At 39.4% G+C, this 26989-nt stretch overlaps 1 protein-coding gene across 1 annotated transcript in view; it reads left to right on the forward strand.

Moving 5' to 3' along the window:
* The first annotated feature begins 1914 nt into the window (after positions 1 to 1914).
* The window catches only part of LOC142760983 (CD109 antigen-like), a 79000-nt gene continuing 53925 nt past the window's right edge, over positions 1915 to 26989 (forward strand). Inside the window, exons 1-10 of the mRNA XM_075864159.1 lie at positions 1915 to 2010; positions 4454 to 4614; positions 6296 to 6324; positions 7402 to 7632; positions 7983 to 8108; positions 8554 to 8593; positions 10886 to 10973; positions 17160 to 17256; positions 20120 to 20222; positions 22629 to 22738. Coding sequence (XP_075720274.1) covers positions 1937 to 2010; positions 4454 to 4614; positions 6296 to 6324; positions 7402 to 7632; positions 7983 to 8108; positions 8554 to 8593; positions 10886 to 10973; positions 17160 to 17256; positions 20120 to 20222; positions 22629 to 22738 — 1059 coding nt within the window. The 5' untranslated portion in view covers positions 1915 to 1936. The remainder of the gene's footprint in view (positions 2011 to 4453; positions 4615 to 6295; positions 6325 to 7401; positions 7633 to 7982; positions 8109 to 8553; positions 8594 to 10885; positions 10974 to 17159; positions 17257 to 20119; positions 20223 to 22628; positions 22739 to 26989) is intronic.

A 26989-nucleotide genomic window follows, 5' to 3' on the forward strand; every position in this document is an offset into this window, starting at 1 on the left:
GTTGCTTAAATTGGTCCTACTTTTGTACACCTGCCATAAGTAGGAAACTTAAAGGGGTTGTCCGGGCACAGACAACTGATGACCTATCCACAGGATATGATAGGTGCCTCCAGGCGCCGGATGCTATGAACTGTATGCAGTAGTTGGAGCCGGAAGATGGCTCCGACTACAGTATAGCGGCCGTGCTGCAGGACTGCAGCTCTGCTCCTCTTCACTTGAATAGAAGCAGAGCTGCAGTACTGCAGCATGGCCTCTATTCTGTGACCGGAGCCATCTGCTTCCGGCATGGACATCTGGTGCCTGGAGGCAGGTGGAGCAGCTGATCGGGGTGGGGTCTGGGTGTCTGACCCCACCGATCATATACTGATGACCCATCCTGTTGATAGTTCATCAGTATATCATCGGTGCAGGTCCGACACCCAGACCCCGCACCGATAAGTCGCTTCGGTGGTATGTGGACACCGAATGTTATGGCACATAATTCTATGTACAGAGTCAGAAACAGTTGGCTCCATACATAGCATAGCGGCCGTGCTGCAGAACTGCAGGTACGCTCCTATTTACTTGAATAGGAGCAGAGCTGCAGTACTGCAGCTCTGCTGCTATTCCGTGGCTGGAGCCAACTGCTTCCAGCATGTACATCCGGTGCACGGAGGCACCGGACCAGCTGATCTGTGCGGGGCCCGTGTGTCGGACCCCCACAGATCCAGTGGATAGGTCATCAGTTATCAGAAGGTGGAAACCCCCTTTATAGTCCCTCTACCTTGAATAATCTATAAAAATACACTACAATATTCTAACTTGAGTAATCAGACTGACCAGTCTCATCTACTGGACATATATGACACACTTATATACCCTGATCAACTAGGCAGGAGAGAATTCGATTTTATGTACAGTATGAGCGAGATGATAAATGCTTCCAGTGGTCAAAACTCAGAATTGCCTATTATTACATATTTTCAACTTACTGAAAAATAACAGCAGAAATAACACAGTCCTTCCCCTTTTTAATGTTATTTGTTGGGATAGTGTCTACTCTTCACACAAATTACAAGTTTGCTGTGGAAATTTAAGATTTCCTAATTACGAGATTTCTTTGTTAGTGGGGTGTGAGAGAGGGGAAAGGTTGTCAGGGAGACACAATCTGTGTCCTCCTTGCATTCTCCCTATAAACAAAATACTGTTATTATTCATTTAATGGTTAGATTATTATCATGTATTTACAAAGTGGCAACATGCTATTCAGTGGTGTACTATAAATGATAAAGATGATATACCCTTGTAACAAGACATGTAAATAAGCTAGACAAAGAAGAAAGGGTGCTTGTTATCTAGATAATTTTTACATGTTCAGGGAAAGCACAGATAATATATTACCTGACATCTGATCCATGAATGCAAAAAGGTCAAGAAATTCAAAAACTTCTGTGTTCAATTTTATTGCATTTTCTCCCTATTTCTCATCATATTCCACATTGGTATTATGAGGAAATCCAATCTGTGCCACAAAAAGAATTAAACAAATGGGTCGACTAAAAAATTAATAAGCACAAAAAAGAAAAAAACACTCTATGATTGTGTCAAAAAAAGGTAACATTTTATTGCCGACCTGAGGGATGAAAAGACCATGAAACTTGTAAACTGTAAAGATTATATATATATGTACATATGGCGATGTAGTAGTTTACAGAATGCTTGAATGATTATTATTTTTTTTTGCTTCAGATAGAAATTAGGCAATAGTGACTTGTCTATACAAGGGATTTTCCCTGTGACTTTGTGCTGCTTTGTTTATAAGGTGTGTAATAAGTGTCAGATTCTTTAGGGTTGGGTTTCTTACAAAGGCTTAAAATGTGCTGTCATTCTGAAGACAAACTCATTCTTTTGTAGTATCTAGAAGCTGTACATTTGTCATCACAGTGGAAAAGCCAGGATGTACCTATGTTGCCCTCCTGTTTTGGGGCATGCGGTCTTCTTTTTGTTGTGTCTAGTCTCCTGTAATGGCAGGTACGTGTATATAATAACTTGATTGCTTGTCTGGGTAGTACCGTAACACACTTGATTCAAATGTAACTGTCCTGAGATCTGAAATCTTGTGTCATCCTGGACAGCTACTGTGTATGTAATTGGAGGGATTCAGGTGTCTGGATTCACATTTCTAAGGCTTTGTTAACATCTGCGTCAGGGCTCCGTTCTGAGCTTTCCATCAGAGGAACCCATAAACGGAACCCTGACTGCATCACCCTTGATTTCAATGGTGAAGACCCGGTGCTAATGGTTTCCGTTTGTCACCGTTGTGTAAGGGTTCCGTTGTTTTGACTGAATGAATAGCGCAGTCTACTATGGTATTGATTCCGTTTAAACAACAGAACCCTTAAACAATGGTGACAAACGAAAACCATTTGCACCGGATCCGTCACTATTGAAATCAATGGTTATTCAAACGGAAACCTAAGGTTTCTGTTTGTTTCAGTTAGGGTTCCTTTCATGGGTTCCCCTGACGTAAAGCTCAGATGTAATCCATGACTGGAGCCCTGACGCAGATGTGAACGAAGCCTAAAAAATACTAAACACGCTGTTCAAAGTGCAAGTAACAATGTTTCTTATAGTCTGTAAATAGAAATTGCCTGAATTCAATATACATGTAATGGTCATCATGAATATTTTATGTAAGGTATCAAATCATTAAAAAACAGCCCCACACTTTTCCACAGGTTGCGTGTGATATTGCAGCTCATCTCCAATTACTTAAATAGAGCTGAGCTGCAATACTGGATACAACCAATGGACAGTTTTAACACTGTTTTAGAAAGCAAAGCTGCAATAGGCAGGGCTTAAAGGGTTATTTTCATCTCAGACACTTATCAACAGGATATGCCATAAATGTCTGATTGATGCGGGTCCAGGTTTTGAGACTCACATTTATATCAAGAACATAAGGTCATCGCTGGCACCGACTAAGTGGAGAGGTGGCCACGCATCTCTCCATTGTGTTCTATAGGATCTACAGAAACAGTCAAGCAAACGCTGCTCTGCTGTTACCGAAACTCCACCAAAACATAATGGAAAGTGCCGTGCGTATGCATGGTCACCTCTCCACATAGTCCTCGCCTGATTTCAGCAACCCGTGCCAGCCTCACAAGGCAGGGCAGGGGTTTGAGCCCCGTTTTTTTTATATTCGAGCTGGAACCAGTATTTATCAGACATAACCTGTGCATCTGCCATAAATGTAGATGGGACTCCCCATTTAGTAGAAGCCAGCAAAAAGCATAATATACTGTTTAGTTCCCCTAGTGGAACTAAACATTTTTTAAAAATATGTTAAACAAAATGTTTTGTATTACAGGAATAAAAAAAATTAACATAATTGGTATTGCCACAGTCGTAGAATTCAGAACTATAACAATATAAAATTATTTATCCCGCGCGGTAAACACCACAAAATTTCCCCAAAAATTACAGAATCGCTGTTTTTTGGTCAGCTTACCTCCCAAAAAAAGTCACATGTACCCCAAAATGGTACTTTTAAAAACTACAGGTCACCCCGTGAAAAACAAGCCCATCGACGCAAACATAAAAAAGTTATGGGTCTCAGAATATGGCAACACAAGACAATGTTTATTTGACCAGATTGCTTTTATTTTGTAAAAATTAAAAAATATATAAATTTGTTATTGCCAGCATCGTATTGTCCCACAGAATAAAGTTAACATGCCATTTTTACTGCTCCATGAACGCCGTAAACATGTAACCCCAAAAAATTGAGGAATTGTGGTTCCATTCCACCTCACAAAATAATTTTTACAATTTTCAAATGGTGCCATTAAAGGATACAACTTGTTCCAGAAAAAAAAAATCCCCTCATACAGCTATGTCGTTGGAAAAATGAAGAAGTTATGGCTTTTGAAAATCCTGGAGGAAAAAACTAAAATTAAAAAATAACAAAAAATGCTGCGGTGAAAAGGGGTTAAAGGGAATCGTTCTCCCCATACTCTTCGTTGTGTCTGTCTATGTCAACTCAACGAGTTGGCCTTCTGCCTAAAATTCTTGTTTCCCAGACTTCAATGGGGAATCCATCATTTACCTGTCGTGCAGGTCGGTAAATAATGGAGTTGTCTGGTTTTGACAATTCATTTTCAAATTAGGTTAATAGAGGGAGGAAACCCCCACTGAAGACCTCCCTCTATTAGCCAGAGTCTAGAGCCACTACAAAGAGTGGCTATCATTCTGGAGGTCTTGGGGCATTCATAAATTACACAGACACCACATTGATCCCAATGGGTGCAGTATAGTGCGTAATTACCCCTGCAGCGAAATGAACACTGGGTGTTAGGTTTCCCGTGTGATTTTATGCTTTTCTAGGGGATGAACTACAATTAAGTTATCAAGGGTAGGCTCTTCTAATGAATGTATATTAGCTGACATTTACACATTATGCTTTCTTTCACAGCCCATCATATTACATTACAACACCAGCTAATATAATCTATGGTGCTAATACTACCCTGGCTGTTCATTGGTTTGGCGATATGTACTCTGAAATTACTGTAACTGCAGAGATTATGGATATCAACAACACTTTAGCCAGTGCAAGCAAAGTTTTCCATAACGGTGAGTGCAACTTATATTTATGTTTTAAATTTGCTTTGGCTTCCATATAAGAAAAAAAACCATTTCGATGCACATGCGCAACATAGCTACAAAAATTTTAATACATCTTTTTTGCCTTTTGTGACAAAGCAGATTAAAGTTGTAGCAAATTAGCGGTTCTGGTTCACCTCCAGTTCTGTTTTTTCAAAGTAAAAAATAATGTCTCTCATTAAAAGTTCATCAACCAAAACAAAAAAAAAACATGCTAAAAACGCAACAAAAATGCACCTTGTGAACCCAGCCTTACTATAAGGGCAGATACACACGAACGTTGCGTTTTTGCGCACGCAAACAACGCTGCATTTTGCGCGAGCAAAAACAATTTGACAGCTGCGTGTGTCATCCGTGTCTGATGCGCGGCTGCATGATTTTCGCGCAGCCGCCATCATAGAGATGAGGCTAGTCGACGCCCGTCACTGTCCAAGGTGCTGAAAGAGCTAGCTCTTTCAGCATCCTCGACAGTGAATGCCGAACACAATATCGAAAAACCTGTTGAAAAAAAAGAAAAAGTTCGTACTTACCGAGAACTTCCCGGCCGTTGCCTTGGTGACGCGTCCTTGGTGACGCGCCTCTCGACATCGGGCCCCACCTCCCTGGATGACGCGCCAGTCCATGTGACCGCTGCAGCCTGTGCTTGGCCTGTGATTGGCTGCAGCTGTCACTTGGACTGAATTGTCATCCCGGGAGGTCAGACTGGAGGAAGACACCGGGAGTTAGCGGTAAGTCAGAACTTCGTTTTTTTTTCTACAGGTTCATGTATATTGGGATCGGAAGTCACTGTCCATGGTGCTGAAACAGTTTAACTCTTTCAGCACCATGGACAGTGACTATCTCCTGACGTCGCGTACCGATAATTTTTTTGCCGGGTTCGGCCAAAACGAGTTCGGCCGAACCCGGTGAAGTTCGGTTCGCTTGTCCGGCTTCGCTCATCGCAAAGACACTCCGTTTGGATGTTCGGAAACAGAAAAGCACGTGGTGCTTTTCTGTTTACATTCATCCTTTTGACAGCTGGTGCGCTGTTTCAGTCAGTTCACACGGAAGTGCTTCCGTGCAACCTGCGTGGTTTTCACGCACACCTTTGACTTCAAATGGTGCGTGATGCGCTAAATACGCAGAGTTATTTAACCTGTCGCGCTTTTTGCGCAGCAGACAAACGCTGCGCAAAAAGCACGGACTGTCTGTACTGCCCCATAGACTTGTATTGGTCCATGCGTGCCGCGTGAAAACCACGCGGCCCGCACGGACCGAATACACGCTCGTGTGAATCCCCCCTAAGTCTAGAATCACACATGCAGTTTTGATTTCGTGTTTGGTGCAATTTTTGGATCAGATTTTTGTGCCAAACACAGGAGTAGACACAAAAGAAAAGAGATGCATCAGTTTTTCTGTATACCTCTCCTTTCTCTTGGATTTACTTCTGGCTTGCTTAAAAAAACGGAATCTATTTATGTTTTTTTTTTATCAAGTTAATAAATTGCTTTATATTATTTCCTACTTTTTTCTCATCTTTTATCTTTGAACAGAGTTGTTAATTTTGTTGATTATTTGATATCGCATTTGTTTTTCATTTAATCATGTATATGCAGAAAACTACTTTTAGTTCATGACTGACCTAGACCTATTTTTTTTAATTATTTTTCAGATTCAATTGGAATCCTGACTCTCCCAGCAGTAAGTTATTAGATACCATTCCACTTATACAATCAATCATTTCTAAAACTATGACTAAAAGGGGTTGTCCACTCTGTTTAATATTAGAGATGGCAAAGTCCGATTTAAAATAACTGATTCATTCATTTTATAGGATTTAGGGCTGATTCAGACGTGCGTGGCGTTTTTGTGCACGCAAAACACGCGGTGTTTTGCCTGCGCAAAAGCCACTTACCTGCTCCGTGAGGCAGCATCATATGATGCGCGGCTTTTCGCTCAGCCGCCATCATTATGACACGCCATTTGGATGTTTGTAAACAGAAAAGCATGTGGTGCTTTTCTGTTTACATTCATCCTTTTGACAGCTGTTGCGCGAAACAGGCAGTTCGCACGGAAGTGCTTCCGTGCGACCTGCGTGGTATTCACGCACCCATTGACTTCAATGGGTGCGTGATGCTCAAAATAGGCCGAGATATTGACCATGTCGCACTTTTTGCGCAGCGGACAAACGCTGCGCAAAAAGCACGGACTGTCTGTACTGCCCCATAGACTTGTATTGGTCTGTGCGTGGCACGGAAAAACCACGCGGCCCGCACGGACGCAATACACGTTCGTGTGAATCCAGCCTTACATTTTGGGATCAGTTCTAATTTCTACGCAACACTCCAAGGTGCCCACATGCGAAGTAACTGCTACAGCTTTCAATGACCCTTCTACAGGCTGTAAGGTCATTTAGGCCGTTATCGCTGGTTGTGGTTGTTTTTTGGCCGTGTGAAACCAGCCTTACCTATTTTTTCTTTTTGGAAAATATAATATGAGTAATTTAATAAAAGCATATATTTTAAAAACTGATTTAGTTTATACATGTTTTCCTGATTATCTATTTTCATATTGATATATATATAGCCTACTGTAATATGAATCTGTAAACTTTGTAGACTTTTGCTCTAGAGAAGAGCAGGCTAAGTAAAGAGATGTTCCTTAATGTAACTGGCAATGAGATGAGACTCTCGGCAGGACTTGTGGTAGAAGATGTCTATAGCAAACCTTAGATCCCCCACTTATTAACACTCAAATCACTTTCTTTTTTTCTGACAGGTCTCACAAAATTTTTCATCCACTTCCTATATGCTGGTTGTGAATGGATCAGCTAATAACACATTGATCTTTTCTGAAAGAACACAGATCTTTGTTGAAATGAAGAATATAACTGTGCTGATCCAAACTGACAAACCTTTGTACAAGCCTGGAGAAAATGTCAAAATCAGGATAATCTCTGTGCATCCTAATACGAAGCCACATAAAGGAGATGTGAACCTTGTGATTAGGGTATGATATCATTTAATTTTTTAAAGATTTTTAACAACAGAATTATATATATTACTATAGCCTCTGATATATGCACTATACTAGATATATTTTACAGTACATGTCTATGCAAATTTTGAGGAAACTCTTATGTACAGTATACGCCCTATATTGTGCATTTCTTCCCTGTTGTTAAACCATTGTGATATACGGCATGTATGTGCCCCTTTCAAACAACTCGGTATCATAGTGATAATATGATAAACAGAATTTGAAAAAAATTACATACAGGGCACCAAAATATTTTTGTAAAAATAAAACCATTACAATAATTTTGTACACATTATTCATTACTCGTTCTGTAATTACAGGATCCTCAGAATAACATCATCCAGCAAAGGCTGAACATGAAGTCAGACCTAGGGGTTGTTTCAACCGAGTTTTCATTGTCTAATAATCCCATGCTGGGTGTTTGGAATATACAAGCAACATGTAATGTAAGTAGTTCTTCTCACAAGCCACAATAGATGTGTCCCAATCCAAATGTAATTATGTATGATTTTACTATATAGGTTGCACTGGTCCTTTTTTTCCTTTCAAATTATTTTAATGTACCCACATTGTGTATATATATTGAGAAAGGAGACTGAAGATCAGAACTTTATGGCTTGCGGAGATTTGATCATGACCGGATGGTGGAGTACTTCTGTCTCCATTGTCTATAAACTTTAGCATAGAATAATGTACAACTATAGTGTTAATATTCTTAGTACATTGTTTGATGCCCCCTCAATATTGGCATCATAGTACACTGAACAAACTTCACTTAAATTGTAAAAATAAAAGAAGTAGAATGCAACTGTTTTTATTAAATTTTTGTGACAGTTGAGTTATAACATATTTACAATCTTTTATTAATATTCCTTTTTCTTATTTCTTCAGGATACTGTAAGGACTGTATACTTTTCTGTTGCTGACTCTGGTAGGTGACTGTATTGCTACTGAAATTAGGTCTTTATGTTTTTCATTTTTTATTTTTATTTTTTTAAATATATGTGCCAGTCTCACTGGAGATTATCAATAATAGCAGTAGGGTATCAGTATCTGGGCAAAGTAATTTCCATGGGTTAGATAATATTGGATGCGTTCCAGGAAGTTTTGCGTATTCATGTGAATATAGGCACAATATAAGTGAAGGTGAAGCACCTCCTTATATCAAATAAAATCCTTTATTGCCAACTTTTTAAAAGCTATAAAGGAAGCAAAGGCATGGACTTTGGATGCTTACGTGTTTTGAACACAATTTTTCTTAGTCATAGCATACCGTACGTCACTAAGGCATCCTGCACTACTTAAAAGACTAACGACTAATCTTGAATGCTTATTGTTGGTGTATTTTATGTTTTGCCACCAGAGGAGTTGAAATTATCAGTATTTTTTATTTTAAATGGCGACCGCCACATTTAAAAAAGCCTTTTTAAGAAACCCAAGTTTCCTTCATAGAGACAGTAGTGCACAAACCCGTAGATAATGTCTCCCAGTGTTTTACCTCTCTTGACAACACAGCTGCAACCTTTGCCTATTATTTGAGTTAGAATTAGTTCCTGATGAAACATAGATAGATATTTGTAAATTATATTTTTGATGTCTTTTTGGTTATGGACTGTTAAAAATATGGGCAATTGTACCCTATCATTCTTAATTTTTTTGTTAAACAAAATCGATTTCTGAGATTTGGTTATATGTATCTTTAAATGCCAGGTATGGTCACACCATACAAAATTGACAATTAGTAACGATATAAGAACGACCAAACTTATAGGATGTTGTGGTGATATGACGTATTTGTGCATTTTTGTAGTAGTACATATGCAATATTTCGCCTCCTGTGCATAGATGGAGATGCTGTGAGCACTATTTACTAAAACACTTACTTGTTATGATATAGACATGTTGAGAGATTTCGAAATGAAAAGAAGTACGTGTGTGTCAAGTGCACATGCGTAGGCGTCCATGGCGATTCACTATGAGCCGGTATCTGTAATACACACGTGATGGTGATGCGTTGCGATGATGCAATCACGCACGCACTCCACGTGTCATATGACGCCCATATCATGTGATGAGCTGCCATGGACAATTGCGGTCATGACGCCGAGGAATGACAGAGATATTTCAGGTAATAACATTCTGCAGATGAGCAGAACATCTTACAATTGGTTAGCATATGGAATAAATAGGAAGTAGAAACTAGCAAGTGCCACCCCCAGACGAAGGCGGAAGCCGAAACGCGCGTGGGACAGGTCGCCATCTTTGAGATACAGCAACATGGGTCAGTAGTCCACCATTTATTCCAGGTTGTTCATTGTTTGCACTTAGCACTTTATAAACAGTATATGGAGTTTAATGGAATAGTGGTAGGGGGGTTTCCATTGGATTTCCTTTGGAGGCTGATAATAGTTTAGATCTCATATCTCTACAACTAGACATTTAAACGGTCAAATATTTACTTTGCACTATGCACTTTCTCACAATATTATATACCAACGTATATGTGGACATAGTTTTGTTATGTGAACCCTCTCACAATAATTGTCTCATTTTTTGGCGGTCTTTTTCTGTTATCTGTGGTGATTAATTTTGAAACAGTTTGTGTACTGATTTTTTAGAATTTTTGAAATAAAATCTATGCTTTATCTTTTGACTTATAGATTCGATGTTTTCTCTTTTTTGGTGTAAAATAGATTTTTGTGTTTCGTCTCTCACATAATTAAATACTTTTTCTAGCATCCATTGTTCATATCCGCTTTGACGTAACCTATTGCTAATACCCCTACATTGATCCTGAACATTTTTATCATTAGAATAAGCTCTTCTAGCTCTTATGAATTCTCCTATAGGTATCGCCTTGATACTGTGAACTGAATGACTGCTCACAGCATCAATGGGTATTATTGCCCGACGTGGGCTTACAATACCGTTAACCTGTTTGCATTTTATCTTTTACACAAGATCAGTGACCTTTATTAATGGGAACTACGCATATGCCAACTTATGAGGGAAGAAATGAAAACATTTTTGTGACCTATCGATAGGATAGGTAATAAACATTGTTTGATAAAGAACTTGTCGGACTCTATAACTCCTATTCATTTGAATGCAAAGAGACCGTGCTTGGATCATTGACAAAGTTTCTTTCCTATGGAGTAAAATAACTATTATTATGCTTAATTTAAATTTTACATGTTATCATTTTTGTCTTGTTTCATTACAGTTTCCCCACAATTTATTGTAACGCTAGATGTTCCCTCTTTCTACATACCCCCAAAGAAACTCAACTTCAGTGGTACAATCACAGCAAAGTAAGTCATATGGTCAAAAGACAATCTACCTGTTTATCTGCAATCAACCTTTTAAGCTTTTTATTCTGTGTGAAAGTCATGAATCCAGGCAGTTATGCATGGTAGAGGTGACATGTAATTTCATAGACATAGAGGAATTGCATAAAACTATAGTAATTAACTGTTTGATAACCATCAGTTAAGGTCAGCAAGACTCAGCATGTTTGCACAATACCCCCAGAAGAGGTTCCCTTTAAATTAGAGGAAATTATTATTATATGATGTCATAGAAGCAGTAAAACTTTAAACTAGTCCTATGTTGAAATATAAATGATCTGGATGCTGCTCCTATAGAGGAAGGCCTATAGAGGACATGGGCATTCCAACTTAACATTCAGCATATGTGTCTTTCCCAGTTCACTTTGGAAGACTATACAATGGAGAGAATTTATTGGTAGGCCACCTTACATAATATAAAGATACTTGTTTTAGTGATAGGTTGCACTTTTTATGTTTTATTTGAAAACATTTTAGCCAAAAAAAATATATATCAGATGACGTACTGAAATGAATATGTTTTTGGGAAAGCTTTGGCTTTCCTTATCATACAGGACGCGATCCCATCACAATGCCTAAATTCAAGAATTAAAAGGCAAAAGCAAAGTACTTAGTTTTGAGATTGGTAACTGCATAGAATCAATTATTGAATGGTTTGAATAAGAGAGGAACTCAAGCAACGTATTGAGGTTCAATAAATGATTATCTGTTTTTTCGTCACTGGTGGCTTAAGAATCATTCTGTCCTAACAAATCCACACTCCATTCACTCAGATATGAGACAGGAGGTTGATTTCTGAATGCCTTAGAGTCCAATAGATACTGTATATAATCTGGAGTCAAAGATTTTAGCTCTGCTCTAGTGAAGCAGTGGTAAAAAGTAGTGAAGCAGACACGGAAAAAAGTGTTTTTAATGCCACGTCTACTGTTTGTGTTTACAAAATCATATAGCAATCTGAAGAATTTTGGTATCAACTGCTGCGGATCCTCAATTTTTTCTTTTTAGTACTAAACATTGAAATTTTATTATTTTGGCCTCATTTAAAAACCATCCTTTCTGTTACTTAGCCTCAGATATAAAGTTTTCAATGCATTCAGGAATATTTTTGAAACCCTCTAATGAAGTGCTGTACAGTTTCACATAACTTTAATTGGTCATAATTTAATTTCTACAATTTATCAGGTCAACAATCTACGCTACCCAGAAATGTGTTATGTTTGTTATAAGGGAGGAGATAAAAATAAATTATAAATTTGTTTTGATAACCTAATAGCAAGTTGATTCATAACGTTGGAAAAACAAAGCTGTCATGTCTTGTCCTCTCTCAGAGATAGTACAGCCATTGTAACTTTAAAATACTGTAACTTTAGAGTGTGTTCACACGAACGTAAACGGCCGTAAATGCCTGAGAAACGCCCGAAAAACTGATGAAAAATCAGAAGCAGAATGCATCCAAACATCTGCCCATTGATTTCAATGGAAAAAACGGCGTTCTGTTTGGACGGGCCGTTTTTTATGCAGCTGTTATGAAAAACATCCGCGTAAAAAAACAGCCTCGACAAAGAAATGCATGTTACTTCTTGGGACGTTTTTAGAGCTGTTTTTCATAGGCTCTTTTGAAAAACAGCTCCAAAAACGCCCGCAAAAATCGCGAGTGGCTTAAAATACGTCTGAAAATCAGGAGCTGTTTTCCCTTGAAAACAGCTTCATATTTTCAGAAGTTTTTGAGTTTGTGTGTGAACATACCCTAAAAGTGTTGGTCACTTTAGGTATACTATTTGCAAATGAGTGCTAAACAAGTAACATAGGCAACTTACTCATAAATTATTCTTAGAAGTTTTGTGGCATTTTTGCAATTTGTAAAACCATGACATTTGGTTTGCATTTCCTTCTCTTCCCCAAAAGCACGCAGCTCCATCTATAATAAGGCCATAGATGGAGGGACACAAGACAAGAGATATCATCTGATGAAACCCACTGCGAATGCGCTGGTTTCCTGACTGTTCAGGACCTGCACAAGTGCAGAGGAAACTAGCGCAAGCGCAGTGGGTTTCACCGGGGGTTGTTGACAGACGTCTTTTGTCTTAGGGTATGTTCACACGCAGAGTCAAAAACGTCTCAAAATACAGAGCTGTTTTCAAGAGAAAACAGCCCCTGATTTTCAGACTTTTTTTTGTGCCACTTGTGATTTTCGCTGCTTTTTTTACGGCCATTTTTTGAGCTTTTTTCAATAGTCTATGGAAAACGGCTCCAAAAACGCCCCAGGAAGTGACCTTTTTCACGTAAAAAAATGCAGCCAAAAATGTTCCGTCTGAACAGAACGCCGTTTTCCCATTGAAAAACGGCCGAAAATAGGCCGTGTGAACTTACATATAATGTATGGAACAGTCTGCAGTCAGGGAGGAGAAGGACATGCGAATCAGGCTGTGTGGCTTCATATATAGTGAAAACGCAGCAGAACTTTTAAAAAGGATTTATTAGTAAGTTACCTATTTTAGTGTTTGACACAAATAGAGGCAAAATATGGAAAAATAGTAATTAGTAGAGATTAACAATTTCCAGACCTTTTTCGGGTCTGATTTGATCAAATCGGCCGTCTGATCAGATTTTGTCCGAATAAATTGGCAGCGAATAGCAAGTCCCCGTTTCCCCTGAAAACTTGTGTCTGACTCTCCGACGTCTTCTAGGACTGTATCAAACCCCTTTAAAAGGTCTTTAACGCAAAGCCAGCATTAGTAATGTGAAACAGACAGCAACATATATGGGTATGGGTAAATAAAAGCTCTGCATTTTGTGAAGGCCGTCTGCAAGGTATTATAGGGAAGCCCACCTGAGGTGATGTATTCATTTTTCTAATCTGTAAAATTGTGTCCGCCATCTTGCTGTGATTCATGCACCGCAAACCCCCAAATTTTTGTATTTTGCTGCATCTTAAACTTTTGGGTACTTATTACCAAATTTAATTCATGTCTAATATATTCGCTCATCTCTAGTAATTGGTTCAGAAATGTTAACCCAAAATAAGATAACATTCAGATCAAGGAGATCAAGTAAGCAGAAAACTAATACAGATAAAGCAAATCCATACACTATATGGCCAAAAGTATGTGGACACCTCTCCTAATTATTGAGCTCAGGTGTTTCAGCCATACTTATTTCAAACAGATGCATAAATCAAGCACACAGTCATGCACTCTCTATAGACAAACATTGGTCGTGGTATGGGTTGTACTGCAGAGCTCAGTGACTAAAAGTGTCACTGCCAGTTTGTGAAATTTCTGAGCTGCTAGATCTGCCCCGATCATCTGTATGTAGGAGTAACAACACTCAGCTATGAAGCGGTAAACTTTGCGAACTCACAGAGCGGGGCTGCCGAGTGCTGAAGCGCGTGGAGTGAAAAAATTGCCTATCCTCTGTTGCATCGCTCATTATAGATTTCCAAACTGCCTCTGAAAGTGATATCAGCACAAGACCTGTGTGTTAGGAGCTTAATGAAATGAGTTTCCATGGTCAAGTAGGTGCACACAAGCATAAGATCATGCACAATGCTAAGCGTTAGCTGGAGTGGTGAAAAGCACACAGCCACTAGACTCTGGAGCAGTGGAAATGTGGTCTTTGAAGTGATGAATCAAGTTTTACTAACTAGCAGTGTGATGGATGAATCTGGGTTTGGTGGTTGCAAGGAGAACGCTGCCTACTTGAATGCAAAGTGCCGATTGTAACGTTTTATGGAGGAGGGATAATGGTCTGGGAATGAATTCCAAGGTTTTGGCTAGGCCCATTATTTCCAGTGAAGGGTTATAATAATTATGCTACAGAATACGAATACATTTTGGAGAATAGTATGCATCCAAAGCATACTTTCCTGTTCCATCATGACTGTGCCCCTGTGCACAAAGCGAGGACCAAAAATACATGGTTTGAGGAGCTAGGTGTGGAAGAACTTAAGTGGCCTGCACAGAGCCCTGACTTCAACCCCATCAAACACCTTTGAGAAGAATTGGAACGTCGATTGTGAGCCAGACCTTCTCGTTCAACATCGGTATCTGACTTCAGAAATTCTCCTTTAGGTGAAAATTCCCACAGACAAACTCCAAAATCTTATAGAGACCTTCCCATATGAGTGGGGACTGTAAAAACCAAAAAAGGGGGTACAACTCCATATTATCGCCCATGGTTTCGGAAAGGGTTGTCCAACAAGTTAATTTAGGTGTAGTGGTCAGGTGTCCGCATACTATTGGCTATATAGTGAACGGTCAGAAAGAGATTCTGGAAATTTGGAATCACTATCTATGTTGAGGACAGGAGCTTCTAGAGACACACTTCATCCAGTGTCTGACACCTGATGTCCAAAGTAGCTACTTGTCCTGGCACAGGTAGAGAGCAGTATAATACACATGACATTGTTGTGTACCTTAGAGAGGAACTACAAGACATGGCTCTACTTTCCCCCAATGAGATGCGCTGACGGCTGGTTTACTCGTAAAATCGTATACATAGATTGGTTCAATCTTCCAGCCAATCGCATGTTCTGCAGATCGTCAATTCCTGTGGTTTCAACTTACAATAGCATGTAATGAAAGACTCCCATTATCATATGCATCGTATAGGCGATTAGGAGTACTCCATATTACCCTCCCCCTTTTCCTATTCACCCCTTTTTCCCCAACACCTATTTCTTTATTTTTTATTTGTTATGTACTGAGAAAAGTTTAAAAAAAACATATTTAACAAGAAAAAAAAAATAGTAATGAATAAGAAGGGTCATACCCAAAGAATCAGCACACTTTCAGAATTTTTTTCTTAATAGGGAATATATATATATATATATATATATATATATATATATATATATATATATATATATATATGTATAAAAAATATATATATAAATTCAGCCATAACCTTAAAACCACCTGCCTGATATTATGTAGCTTCTCCTTGTGCTGCCAAATCAGCTATGACCCATTGAGGCATAAATTCCACAAGATCTCTGAAGGTGCCCTATGGTATCTGGCACCAAATTGTTAGCATACTAGCATCTTGTAGGTGGTACGTGTCAAAAGTAACATCCACATGAATACCAGGACCCAAGGTTTTTCCAGCAAAACATTGTCCAATAAATCACACTCCTCCGCCTTCTTCCCATAGTATATCTTGGTGTCATCTCTTCCACAGGTAAGCAGCACACAGGTACCCAGCCGTCCACATGATGTATAAGAAAACGTGATTCTTCAGATCAAGCCACCACTTCCATTGCTACATGGTCCAGTTCTGATGCTCACATGCCCATTTTAGGCAATATCGGCGATGAACAATGGTTAGCATGGAAACTCTGATCGGTTTGTGGCTGCACATTTCCAAACGCAACAAGCTGCCATGCACTGTGTGTTCCTACAGCTCTCTATCATACCGAGCAATAACTTTTTCAGCAATTTGTGCCACAGTTCTACTCTTGGATCGGACCAGAAAGGCTAGCCTTTGCTCCCGACGCGCATCCATGAGCCTTGGGTGCCCATGACTGTCACCGATTTACTGGTTGTCCCTCCTTGGACCACTTTTAGTAGGTGCTAACCACTGTAAACTGGGAACACCCCCACAAGATCTGTGGTTTTGGAGATGCTCTGACCAAGTTATCTAGACATCACAATTTGGTCTTTGTCAAAGTCACATTGTGTATTACAATTTAGTATATTTAAAGCTGAAATGCATTCTAACAACATGTGGGTAATTACCACATAATAAAAATTACAGCATCTTCAAGACGCAAAAAAAAAAAAAAAGAAAAAAATGCACAATGTGAACCCAGCATAATTACACTTGCCCATTTTTCTTGGTTTCAACACATTGACTTCATGAACTGAGTGTTCACTTGCTGCCTAATATATCCCATCCCTTGTCATCTGCCATTTTAACAAGATAATCAATGTTATTCTCTTCACCTGTCAGTGGTTTTAATGTAATATAATGGTTGAACGGTGTGTACTGCTTTGAGTTGTTATTTTCTTCATAGTTTGTATATAGATGAGAGGGATTTATATATTTTCTAGCGGATGTGTTACTAGGAATATCTTCTAAACATGCAATAAAGCTACTCACCTCAATGTGCTTGAACATTTAATTACTAAAATCTATTTTTCCAAAATCTAGGTATTTTTTTGGCAAACCCTTAAAAGGAAATGTAATCGTATCTGTGAAACCACTGTATGTTTCTGACATTTTTACTGAAATAAGCAAAACTTACCAGGTAAGTAGTACTATGACCAGCTTGTTTAGAATTACTGACGGACATATAGACTCCTAAAGCTACAGAACAACTAGAATAACCTCTAATATGTCCTCAATATGTTCTTACCTATGGAAATCCTGACTGGGAGATAAAATTCATATAGTCATGTTGATAACACTTTTTTGTTATCTGAGCTTTTTTGGTTTAGAATTTGCTAGCTTTTGTAGGTGGTTATATTCATTTAAACTTATGAAATTCTTATGAAGATGGAAATGTATTCAAGATTTCTTTGGGTAATCCAATTCACTCCTGATCTCAGAGGAAGATTTCATTCAGTAAAGTAACAGTGGTGATAATAGCTAAATTGTAAGGGCGGGTTCACACGTGGCGGAATTTCACTTAAATTCCGCTGCGGACACTCCGCAGCGTTAATCCGCAGCGGTGCCGTTTGTCCATTGACTTACACTTTAATTTAGCAGTGTTCGTTTAGACGAGGCGTAAAATTCCGCTGCGGAGCATAGGCTGCGGAGCGGAATTTGGTGTCCGCAGCATGCTCTGTCTGTTGCGGAGCAGTGGCGGACTCATGGCGGAATTTCTCCATTGACTTCAATGGAGAGTCAAAATTCCGCAATGAAGTCCGCAGATCTTATGTGTGCTGCGGAGCGTATTGTTTTTACTACCATGACATTTCTTCATTCTGGCTGGACCTATGTATTTCTAGGTCTACAGCCAGACTGAGGAAGTCAATGGGGCTCCCGTAATGACGGGAGCGTTGCTAGGAGACGTCTGTAAATAGTCACTGTCCAGGGTGCTGAAAGAGTTAAGCGATCGGCAGTAACTGTTTCTGCACCCGGGACAGTGACTACCGATCTCAATATACATGTATCTGTAAAAAAACATATAAGTTCATACTTACCGAGAACTCCCTGCGTCTGTCTCCAGTCCGGCCTCCCAGGATGACGTTTCAGTGTAAGTGACGGCTGCAGCCAATCACAGGCCAAGCACAGGCTGCAGCGGTCACATGGACTGGCGCGTCATCCAGGGAGGTCGGGCTGGATGCCGAAAGAGGGACGCGTCACCAAGACAACGGCCGGTAAGTATGAAAATCGTTTACTTTCACTAGGGAAAGTGCTGTCCCTTCTCTCTATCCTGCACTGATAGGGAGAAGGGAAGCACTTTTCCCGCAGTCCGCAGCAGCTAGTCCGCATCAATGTACTGCACATTTTGTGCAGATCCGCAGCAGAATCTGCAACGCAGATTCTGTGCGGCATTGATGCGGACAGTTGCGGACGAAATCCGCCACGTGTGGTCATGCCCTAAGAGTAATATTAAGGCCCTATTTCACCGGCCGATTTTGGCCTGTGCAGCAAGCGCCGATCAACGACACAGCTCGTCCCCATACATTATTATCATGTCGGCAGCGTGTCTCCCTGTTTACACAGGGAGATGTGCTGCCGACAACGATAATATTTTACTTTTCTAAAATGATACGATCAGTAGATGATCGAGCGTTTGCTTGTTCATCTGCTGATCGCTGCCCTGTTTACACAGGGCATTACTGTCAGATTTCTACCAGTAAACAAGTGACGATCAATGATATAGTACCATTTAGTACCATTTACATGGAGCAATCATTGTACTGTATGAAAATGAACAAGCTTGTTCATCCCCATACAGTTTGCATTATTGTCGGCATCACGTCTCCTGTTTACACGGGGAGATGTGTTGCCGTCAACTTTGAACGTTGAAAGATGCGATCAACCGACGAACAAGTGTTTGCTCAATTGTCGAAGGGAGGTAGAAAATAATAAAATATATATAAAAGTATATATATACAGTATATATATATATATATATATATATATATATATATATATATATATGTATATATATATATGGCCCCAAATGGCGCTGCAAAAGAATTAAGAAGTCAGATATAAATATGTGGGTAATTTAATGTAATACGGGTATGCGTTTCGATGCTCAATTGCAGGCTGATCGCTGGGCCCTCGTTCAAGATTTCCCTTAATCATCAACCCGTGTAAAATGGCCTTAATTTAGTAGAGGACTTTTATTAGAGATATATGATATAAAAGAGAATATGTAAACTATTTATCAAGGTGCCAAATGTTGTAGAATCTGCTTGTTTTTTAGATTACCAGATGTATAATAATCTCCTAGTTAACTCCCATAGCCAGTGCTTCATCTAACAATCACAAGGATGTAACAGAATATCTGACTATATGGCTATATTAGATGGCTAGTTGCAGTATCGTTATTTGATATTTTGCAGCGTTACATATATATATATATATATATATGGCAGACACACACAAACTTATATATTCATTCACACATATATTCACACTTGAATAAGCACCACCTTCAGGAGATCAGCATTGGCTATATCCTTCTCCTGAACACTAGAGGTGAACTGTTTCTTCTTGTGTTAGCCTGCACTTGTCTGCAATGCTAGTGGAGACAGTTTGCTCTCCAGTGTTCTCCTCCTAGCACTAATGCACTTACAAACACTTTGAACCCAATGGCTACACAACTACAACAATTAGGGCGCGCTCACATGTGGCATTCTTGCATTATATTTACTGTGATGCCTGTAGGAAAAATATTCTTCATCTCAATAACCAGAAAAATCTGTCTGTGTTGCAGAATATTTTCCCCATAGGCACACATTTTACTTTTCCGCACAGTGTTTTTAGACTGCGAAAAATACAATGCAAGTATGTCACGTGAGCGCACCCTTTAAGGGTATTCTTCAAAAGGACTGAGCTGTTGTATGTTGCAACTTATAGCAGTTGAAGAAGCATCATCTTTTACAGTCCAGGCAATACAAATATTATTGGATTGTTTTCTTTTGTCATAGATCTCAGGGTCCATAAACTTCAATTTCACATATGAAGAAATACAAAAGATACTGTACTGGGGACCTTTGAACATAACAGCCACAGTAACTGAAGAATTCACTGGTAAAAATGTTATGCACATATTTTTTTATGTAGGAAGAATAGACTGAAGTAGAAAATGGTACAATTGAACTTAATTATTAGAAAGAAAATATGTTTTCTCGTTTATTGGTTATTATAGCAATTGTCAGGGCTGACAGTATTAAGGGACAGTCTTGGCCCTAACTGAGGGCTTTTCTATGCACATTTTACATTCACATACAATAATGCATTGTAATAAAAAAAAAAAAAATATGAAAAAGTAAATGCTCCCTTGTGGGACAAAAAAAAAAAAAATGTAATAATGTTTTATAACATCATTAGTTACAAAATACACATACACTTAAAAAAAACACATACACAAAAACAGAATATACACCAATATTTTTAATGCAACTGATTTTATTAAATAAAAGTCATAAAACAAAAATATATTCATATTACGGATCTCCTTAATGATTACAAACCATAAAATAAGTGTAAAACATAATTACGGCTGTTCAGAGACCAGAAAAAATTGAAAAATACACTGCGTCTTGAAAGCCAAAATTAGCCACGTCCATGAAGGGTTAAGGAAATAGTCCAAAGGGCTCAGACACTGCACCAACTTTTTATCAAGATTTGTCAATGCTCAAAAGTGTCTTAGATTAAACAAACCTGTTCTCTATGCTCCCACAATGCACAGGTCTTTGAGATATTCGAGATTCAGCAGAAATCTGAATTTAGCTTTAGACATGAATCAAGAAAAAAATCATGTAACTTAATGGAATATGTGTTTTTTCCACTCTCAAAATCTGCAAGACAAGTAAAATAAAGTAATTACAGTTACTTAAAGGGTTATTCCCATTTTATAAAATTATGGCAGATCGCTAAGATGTGATCAGTGGGGGACCAAACTCTGGGACACCCACCGATCCTTAGAATCCACACCACTTATTTACACTGCGCCCTCTTCTAAGTTTGTTCTGCATAGAGGCGCTCCCAACTACAGCACATCGGGTAGTCGGGCTCCGCTGTGCAGGGAAGAACAATGAAGAGAACACAGTCCTAAATCAGCGCTATGGCCCCTTCATTCTCAGTATCGGTGGGGATCTCCATTCACTACTTCTCCCTGCACAGCGGTGCTCCTGGCCACCCATTGTGAAGGGAACTGCAGCATGGTCCAATTCAAAGGAATGGTGCTCTACTGCAGTTTTCCTTTAAAGGGTGTTCCTGTATATCACTGCTTTTTACACACTAATCGTTGTGAAGAACTGGCATGCAACTTTTGGAAACATCTTTTGCCACTTTTAGACACAGGGCAGATATGCAGCGTATACGCCCTCGCGGCCACAGGGACTTCCGGCCGAAGAACCCCACCAAATTGTGGTGCATTTTTCAGCCAAAATGTCCGCTGTGGAAAACAGAAGGGGAAAAAAAAACCACGCATACTTACCCTCTCACGTCCTGCTGACCAGCCATATCGGATGACGTTTCATCCCATGTGACCGCTGCAGCCTGTGAATGGCTGCAGCGGTCACATGGGATGTAACGTCATTACAGGAGGCCGGCCAGGATGAAGAAGCACAGAATTCTGGGTAAGTACAAGATACAATGGGGAAAAAAATACAATTGACATGCTGCGGAATAAAAAAACGCATCGCAGGTGAATTTCTGAGCATTTCTTCCGCTTATCATTTACGCAGCGTGTGGATGAGATTTGTTGAAATCTCATCCACTCTGCTGCTACTGTATTGTGCTGCGGATTTTCCGCAATAAAATCTGTTGTGGAAAATCTGCAGTATTTACGCTTCGTGTGAATCCGGCCTAAACATTTTTTTTTATGGTCGAAGCAGATCTTGCCCTATGAGCCTAATAATCTACTTTTGGTCCCTCAATGCTATTGCACTATTAGATCAGCCTTGGGTGAATTCCAGCAATAGGGCATATGATTTTTAGAGGCATAAGGATATGTTCACACATAGTGACCAAAAACTTCTGAAAATATGGAGCTGTTTTTCAATGGAGTCAATGAAAAACGCCTCCAAAAACACGTCCCAAGAAGTGTCCTGCACTTCTTTTGACGAGCCGTCATTTTAGGCGCCGTATTTTGACAACGACATGTAAAATAAAGGCTTGTGGGAACAGAACATCGTAATTCCCATTGCAAGCAATGGGCAGATGTTTGTAGGCGTAATGGAGCCGTTTTTTCAGGCGTAATTTGAGGCGTAAAATGCTCGAATTACATCTGGAAACAGTCAAATACGTTAATTTGATATATGATATAGTCTTCATTTTCACAATTTCATCATCCTGAGTGATACATTGATGTAGTTTATATAAAACAAAACAACAACAACAACAAACAAAGCAAGAAATATCTGGTTAAAATGTATTTTATTGAAATTCAATATTTTCTCATTTAAAATTGCCACTCATGTTTATTTACAGGTATTGTTGTAAATGAATCATCCAGTGTACAAAGTGTGGATTCTGAATACAGGCTTATAGGCGTTGGCCAGCAACAAGCTCTTATACCTGGTGAAAATTTCACATTCGAGGTACTGTACCATTGTCTAACACACAGATGTAATTTCATCATCAAGAAGAGGGGCATACCTACAATAGAGGTCAACCAGGCCACTGCTATGTGGCACAGCATTGAACTGCTTTCCTTCATACGGTCATAGAGATAAAGGGAACCTGTCAAGAAGATCATTCCACCATAATTTTTTCTCATTAAGTTCTTAGTTTTATTTTCAGAAACAGGGCTGCCCGATAGGGGACAAATTTTCCCCTACCCTGGCTAATCTTTATGTGGCCTTATGGGAGGAAGAACATCTACTAGATGATACCAACCCACATATTGATTCCATATTTTGGTATGGGAGATATATTGACGAATACCTCCTGGTTTGGCAAGGCCACCAGGGGGCAGTTGCGGACTTCATACAGTACATCAATCACAATTCTTTTCATTTGAGTTTCACTCATCATTTGGAATCCACTAAAATTCCCTTCCTAGATCTGCTCCTCAGAGGAAACAGCACTACTGACCCAGTAGAGACCCTGCTATATCGTAAGCCCACTGATGGCAACACAATACTTCATGCAGCTAACTGCCACCCCACTCATACCATAAAAAATTTGCCTATTGGGGAATATATAAGGGCTAGACGAGCTTGTTCCTCTTAATCAGATTACCATAGGGAGTGCAAACTAGTTGATTATAGACTAAAAAATGGGGGATATAAATATGGCTTATTGCATAGAGCAAGAAGCATTGCAGACTCCAAACCACGAAACGATTATGTGCACACATCAGCTAAAGTGACAGATGTAGCCCAGGGTGGCATCACTTTCAGCACGATGTATAGCACCAACTATAGTCAACATCATTAAAAGTTATCTTCCCATACTACACCAAGATACTGTTTCTCACAATATACTTGACAAAGGTTTTAGTTTTGTATCCAAAAGACCTGTTACCATAGGCAATGCCATATCACCCAATATGTACACTGATAATGTGCAAGTACCCACATGGCTTACCGTAATGATAAAGGTAGCTATTTCTGTGGCCTGAAAAGATGTGGTCTGCGCCGGTATATTAGCAAAAGTACATCCTTTTCCTCTACCAACACTCAATATGCCATTATGAGGCATATGAACTGCAACACCACTAACTTGGTGTACATTATATGCTGTAACATCTGCACTTTAGAGTATGTGGTATGTACAACCCCGCAAACTGAAAACCCAGCTAGGGGAACATATTTTGGGGGCAGACCCCTCTTCTAATACCCTCAATCGAAGTCTGTCAGGGGCCTCTAAGCATTTCAGAGATTTTCATGGCGGTAACCTGAGCAGCATGACAGTATGTCCCATTGAGATGGTCTCACGCCCAAAAAGAGGAGGAGATTGGAGAACGGCTCTTCTCAGTAGAGAATCCTTTTGGATACTCACACTTGACACCAGGCATTTCCGAGGTCTAAATTATGGTTATTATTCGATGTATTTGTACTAAATCATTGTGTAGCCTTTATTCTGTATCCCGCTTACCTTCTATTGAAATTCACTTAGATATTCATACAACATTGAATTCATTTTTGTTTACTTATCCCAGGTAACACACATACCTAATGTAATCAATGCACAGGTGTGGTTTCTTCTGGTCAGGTGCTTCCTCCAGAGGAGGCGCCTTGTTCATTCTTGTGTATATCTTAGAGGGCTTCACATGTGTTTTTTAGAGCTATGAATAAGGACTTGTTTTCTCCAGTACGAAACGCGTAAGCGATTCTGACCCCCCCCCCCCTTCTATGGAGCGTACACGTCCATGTTTTTAACATGTTTTTCTAAAGAAAAGCTTTTTATTTTGAAAATTTCCCTTGGCTGCTGGAACTACAATTTTTTTTTTGTCTGGACTCCATAACGGTGGCAGCATGACTTAGCAGAGAAGACGCTAAAGATTATCCCTGTCATGTTGCCAATCTGGCTGTTTATGTCGCTGTAGCATATACCACACAAATATACCTCAAAACATGCGCTGTGTTCTGCAATGGGACCCGAATGCGAGAAGTTTTCTACTTGCATTTAGCTGTTGACATGGAAATCCATCACAGCTCGATGATGTCACAGGCTTCTAACAGTCTGATGGGGAAGAGGAGAATCGTCCGCATGCCACCCACACCTTCAGGGACTAATTTCTGTGACATGGACACATTTTACTTAGACACATAAAATAATGGATTCATATCAAAGAATTTATGTTATATCAAATCAAAACAAATTATTACCTGTCACTGGTTTTTGTACCTATATACACTTATGCCTACAATGAAAATGTCTGTACACAAGTGCTTTGCACCTATTTACAGATCCCACATACAGTACCACCTAAAGGCAGGAGCCGCGCTAGAAAAAATATTGTGACATTTGTTCTCTGGCGATTTAGCAATAATGTCAGTTGGGTAAAGCACACATATTTTGTATCGTTATACAGGGGAGAAAGCGGGGATTATTTTGTGACATAAAGTTAAGTCCAGTTAAACTAATTACGTTAAATTAGAAAAGGAAAAAATGAAGGGAATTTTCTCAAATTTTCCTCTGGATAAAACGTAATTTTTTTTATCTATACCGGTTCTGTCTTGGTACTACAATAACTCGTTATTGACCGCCAATACGACTTTTCACAGCAGTCACTAACAGACTTTATTCTGATGCATATGCCTTTTTACGGCACTGCATCAGAATATATCTGCGCCGCCGGGAGAAGTAAAAGCTCCCAGCTCTCAGCTACCGCTTCTGCTCGTGTGGGCGGGATCGAAATCAACATCGATTACGCCCGTCTAAACCCTCAGATGTGGAGGTCAGTAGGGACCACCGCATTTCAGTAGTTTTAGAGGGAGGGGGCTCCCTCTCTCACACCACTGGTGCGATCACGGGGTGCCGATAGTTTCTATAGCAGCCAGGGTTCTAACAAAGGCTCCCAGGTATGCCTCGGTTAGGCCCCATGCCTACGGCTGCAGGCAGTCGACCGCATTTTCGGCCCATGCTCCCATACAAAGTATGGGAGCACAGACTGTAAACAGCAAAAGATAGGACATTTCCTATCTTTTGCGATACACTTCTATGTCCCAGACACCTTCCCATAAGGCGTCCGTGAACAATAGAAGTGAATGTGTCGATTATGGACGATTTTTACGCTTGTGTGCATGGGGCCTTAGGCAGAGTTTTACACTGACAGGCATAATACACTGCAATACAGAAGTATTGCAGAGTATTATAAAAGCGATCAAATGATCGCATAGTGAAGTCCCCTAGCGGGACTAAGAAAAAGCTAAAAAAAAAATTAATCAAGTTAATAATAAATAAATAAAAATCCCAAGTAAAAAAAAATTAAAAACCCACTTTTTCCCCTAACATAATGTCTTATTATGAAAAAACAAAGAAAAGTATAAAGTTATTACGTTATTTAACCCACACAGTGAACGCCGTAAAAAATAAAATAAAGAACAATGCCAGATTTGCTGTTTTCTGTTCATCCTGCCTTAAAAAAAATGTGATAAAAAGTGATCAAAAAGTCACATGTACTTCAAAATGGTACCTGCAAAAAAAAAAAAAAAGCCCTCATACAGCTGCATCGGCGGAAAAATAATAAGTTATGGCTCTTAAAATATGGCGACACAAAAACAAATAATTTTGAAAAATGTTTTTATACTGTGTAAAAGTATTAAAACATAAGAAAACAATATAAGAAAACTAAAAAAGTTATAGCTCTTTGAACGTGACGATTACATTTTTTTATAAAATAGCTTTGTCATTAATGCCTAAAATAGGCAGGTCACTAAGGGGTTAAAGTCGGATCTGTCCCCCAAAACATATTTGGGGGAATTAAAATTAAAAATTAAAAAAAATATTAATCCTTAGAATGTGGCATTCCAAAAGTTTGCTGAGGACATTCAGGCCTTCTTAAGGCTTTATTCTTAGGCTGGATTCACACGAGCGTGGCGTTTTTGCGCAAAAGCCACTTAACAGCTCTGTGTGGCAGCATCATATGATGCGCGGCTGCGTGCTTTTCGCGCAGCCGCCATCATTATGACACTCCATTTGGATGTTTGTAAACAGAAAAGCATGTGGTGCTTTTCTGTTTTCATTCATCCTTTTGACAGCTGTTGCGCGAATCACGCTGTTCGCACGGAAGTGCTTCCGTGCGACATGCGTGGTTTTCACTTCAATGGGTGCGTGATTCGCGCAAAACGCCCAAAGAACGGACATGTCGTGACTTTTTTTCAGCGGACTCACGCTGAGTA

The sequence above is a fragment of the Rhinoderma darwinii genome, chromosome 4, assembly GCF_050947455.1.
Source record: "Rhinoderma darwinii isolate aRhiDar2 chromosome 4, aRhiDar2.hap1, whole genome shotgun sequence".
NCBI classification, from domain to species: domain Eukaryota; kingdom Metazoa; phylum Chordata; class Amphibia; order Anura; family Rhinodermatidae; genus Rhinoderma; species Rhinoderma darwinii.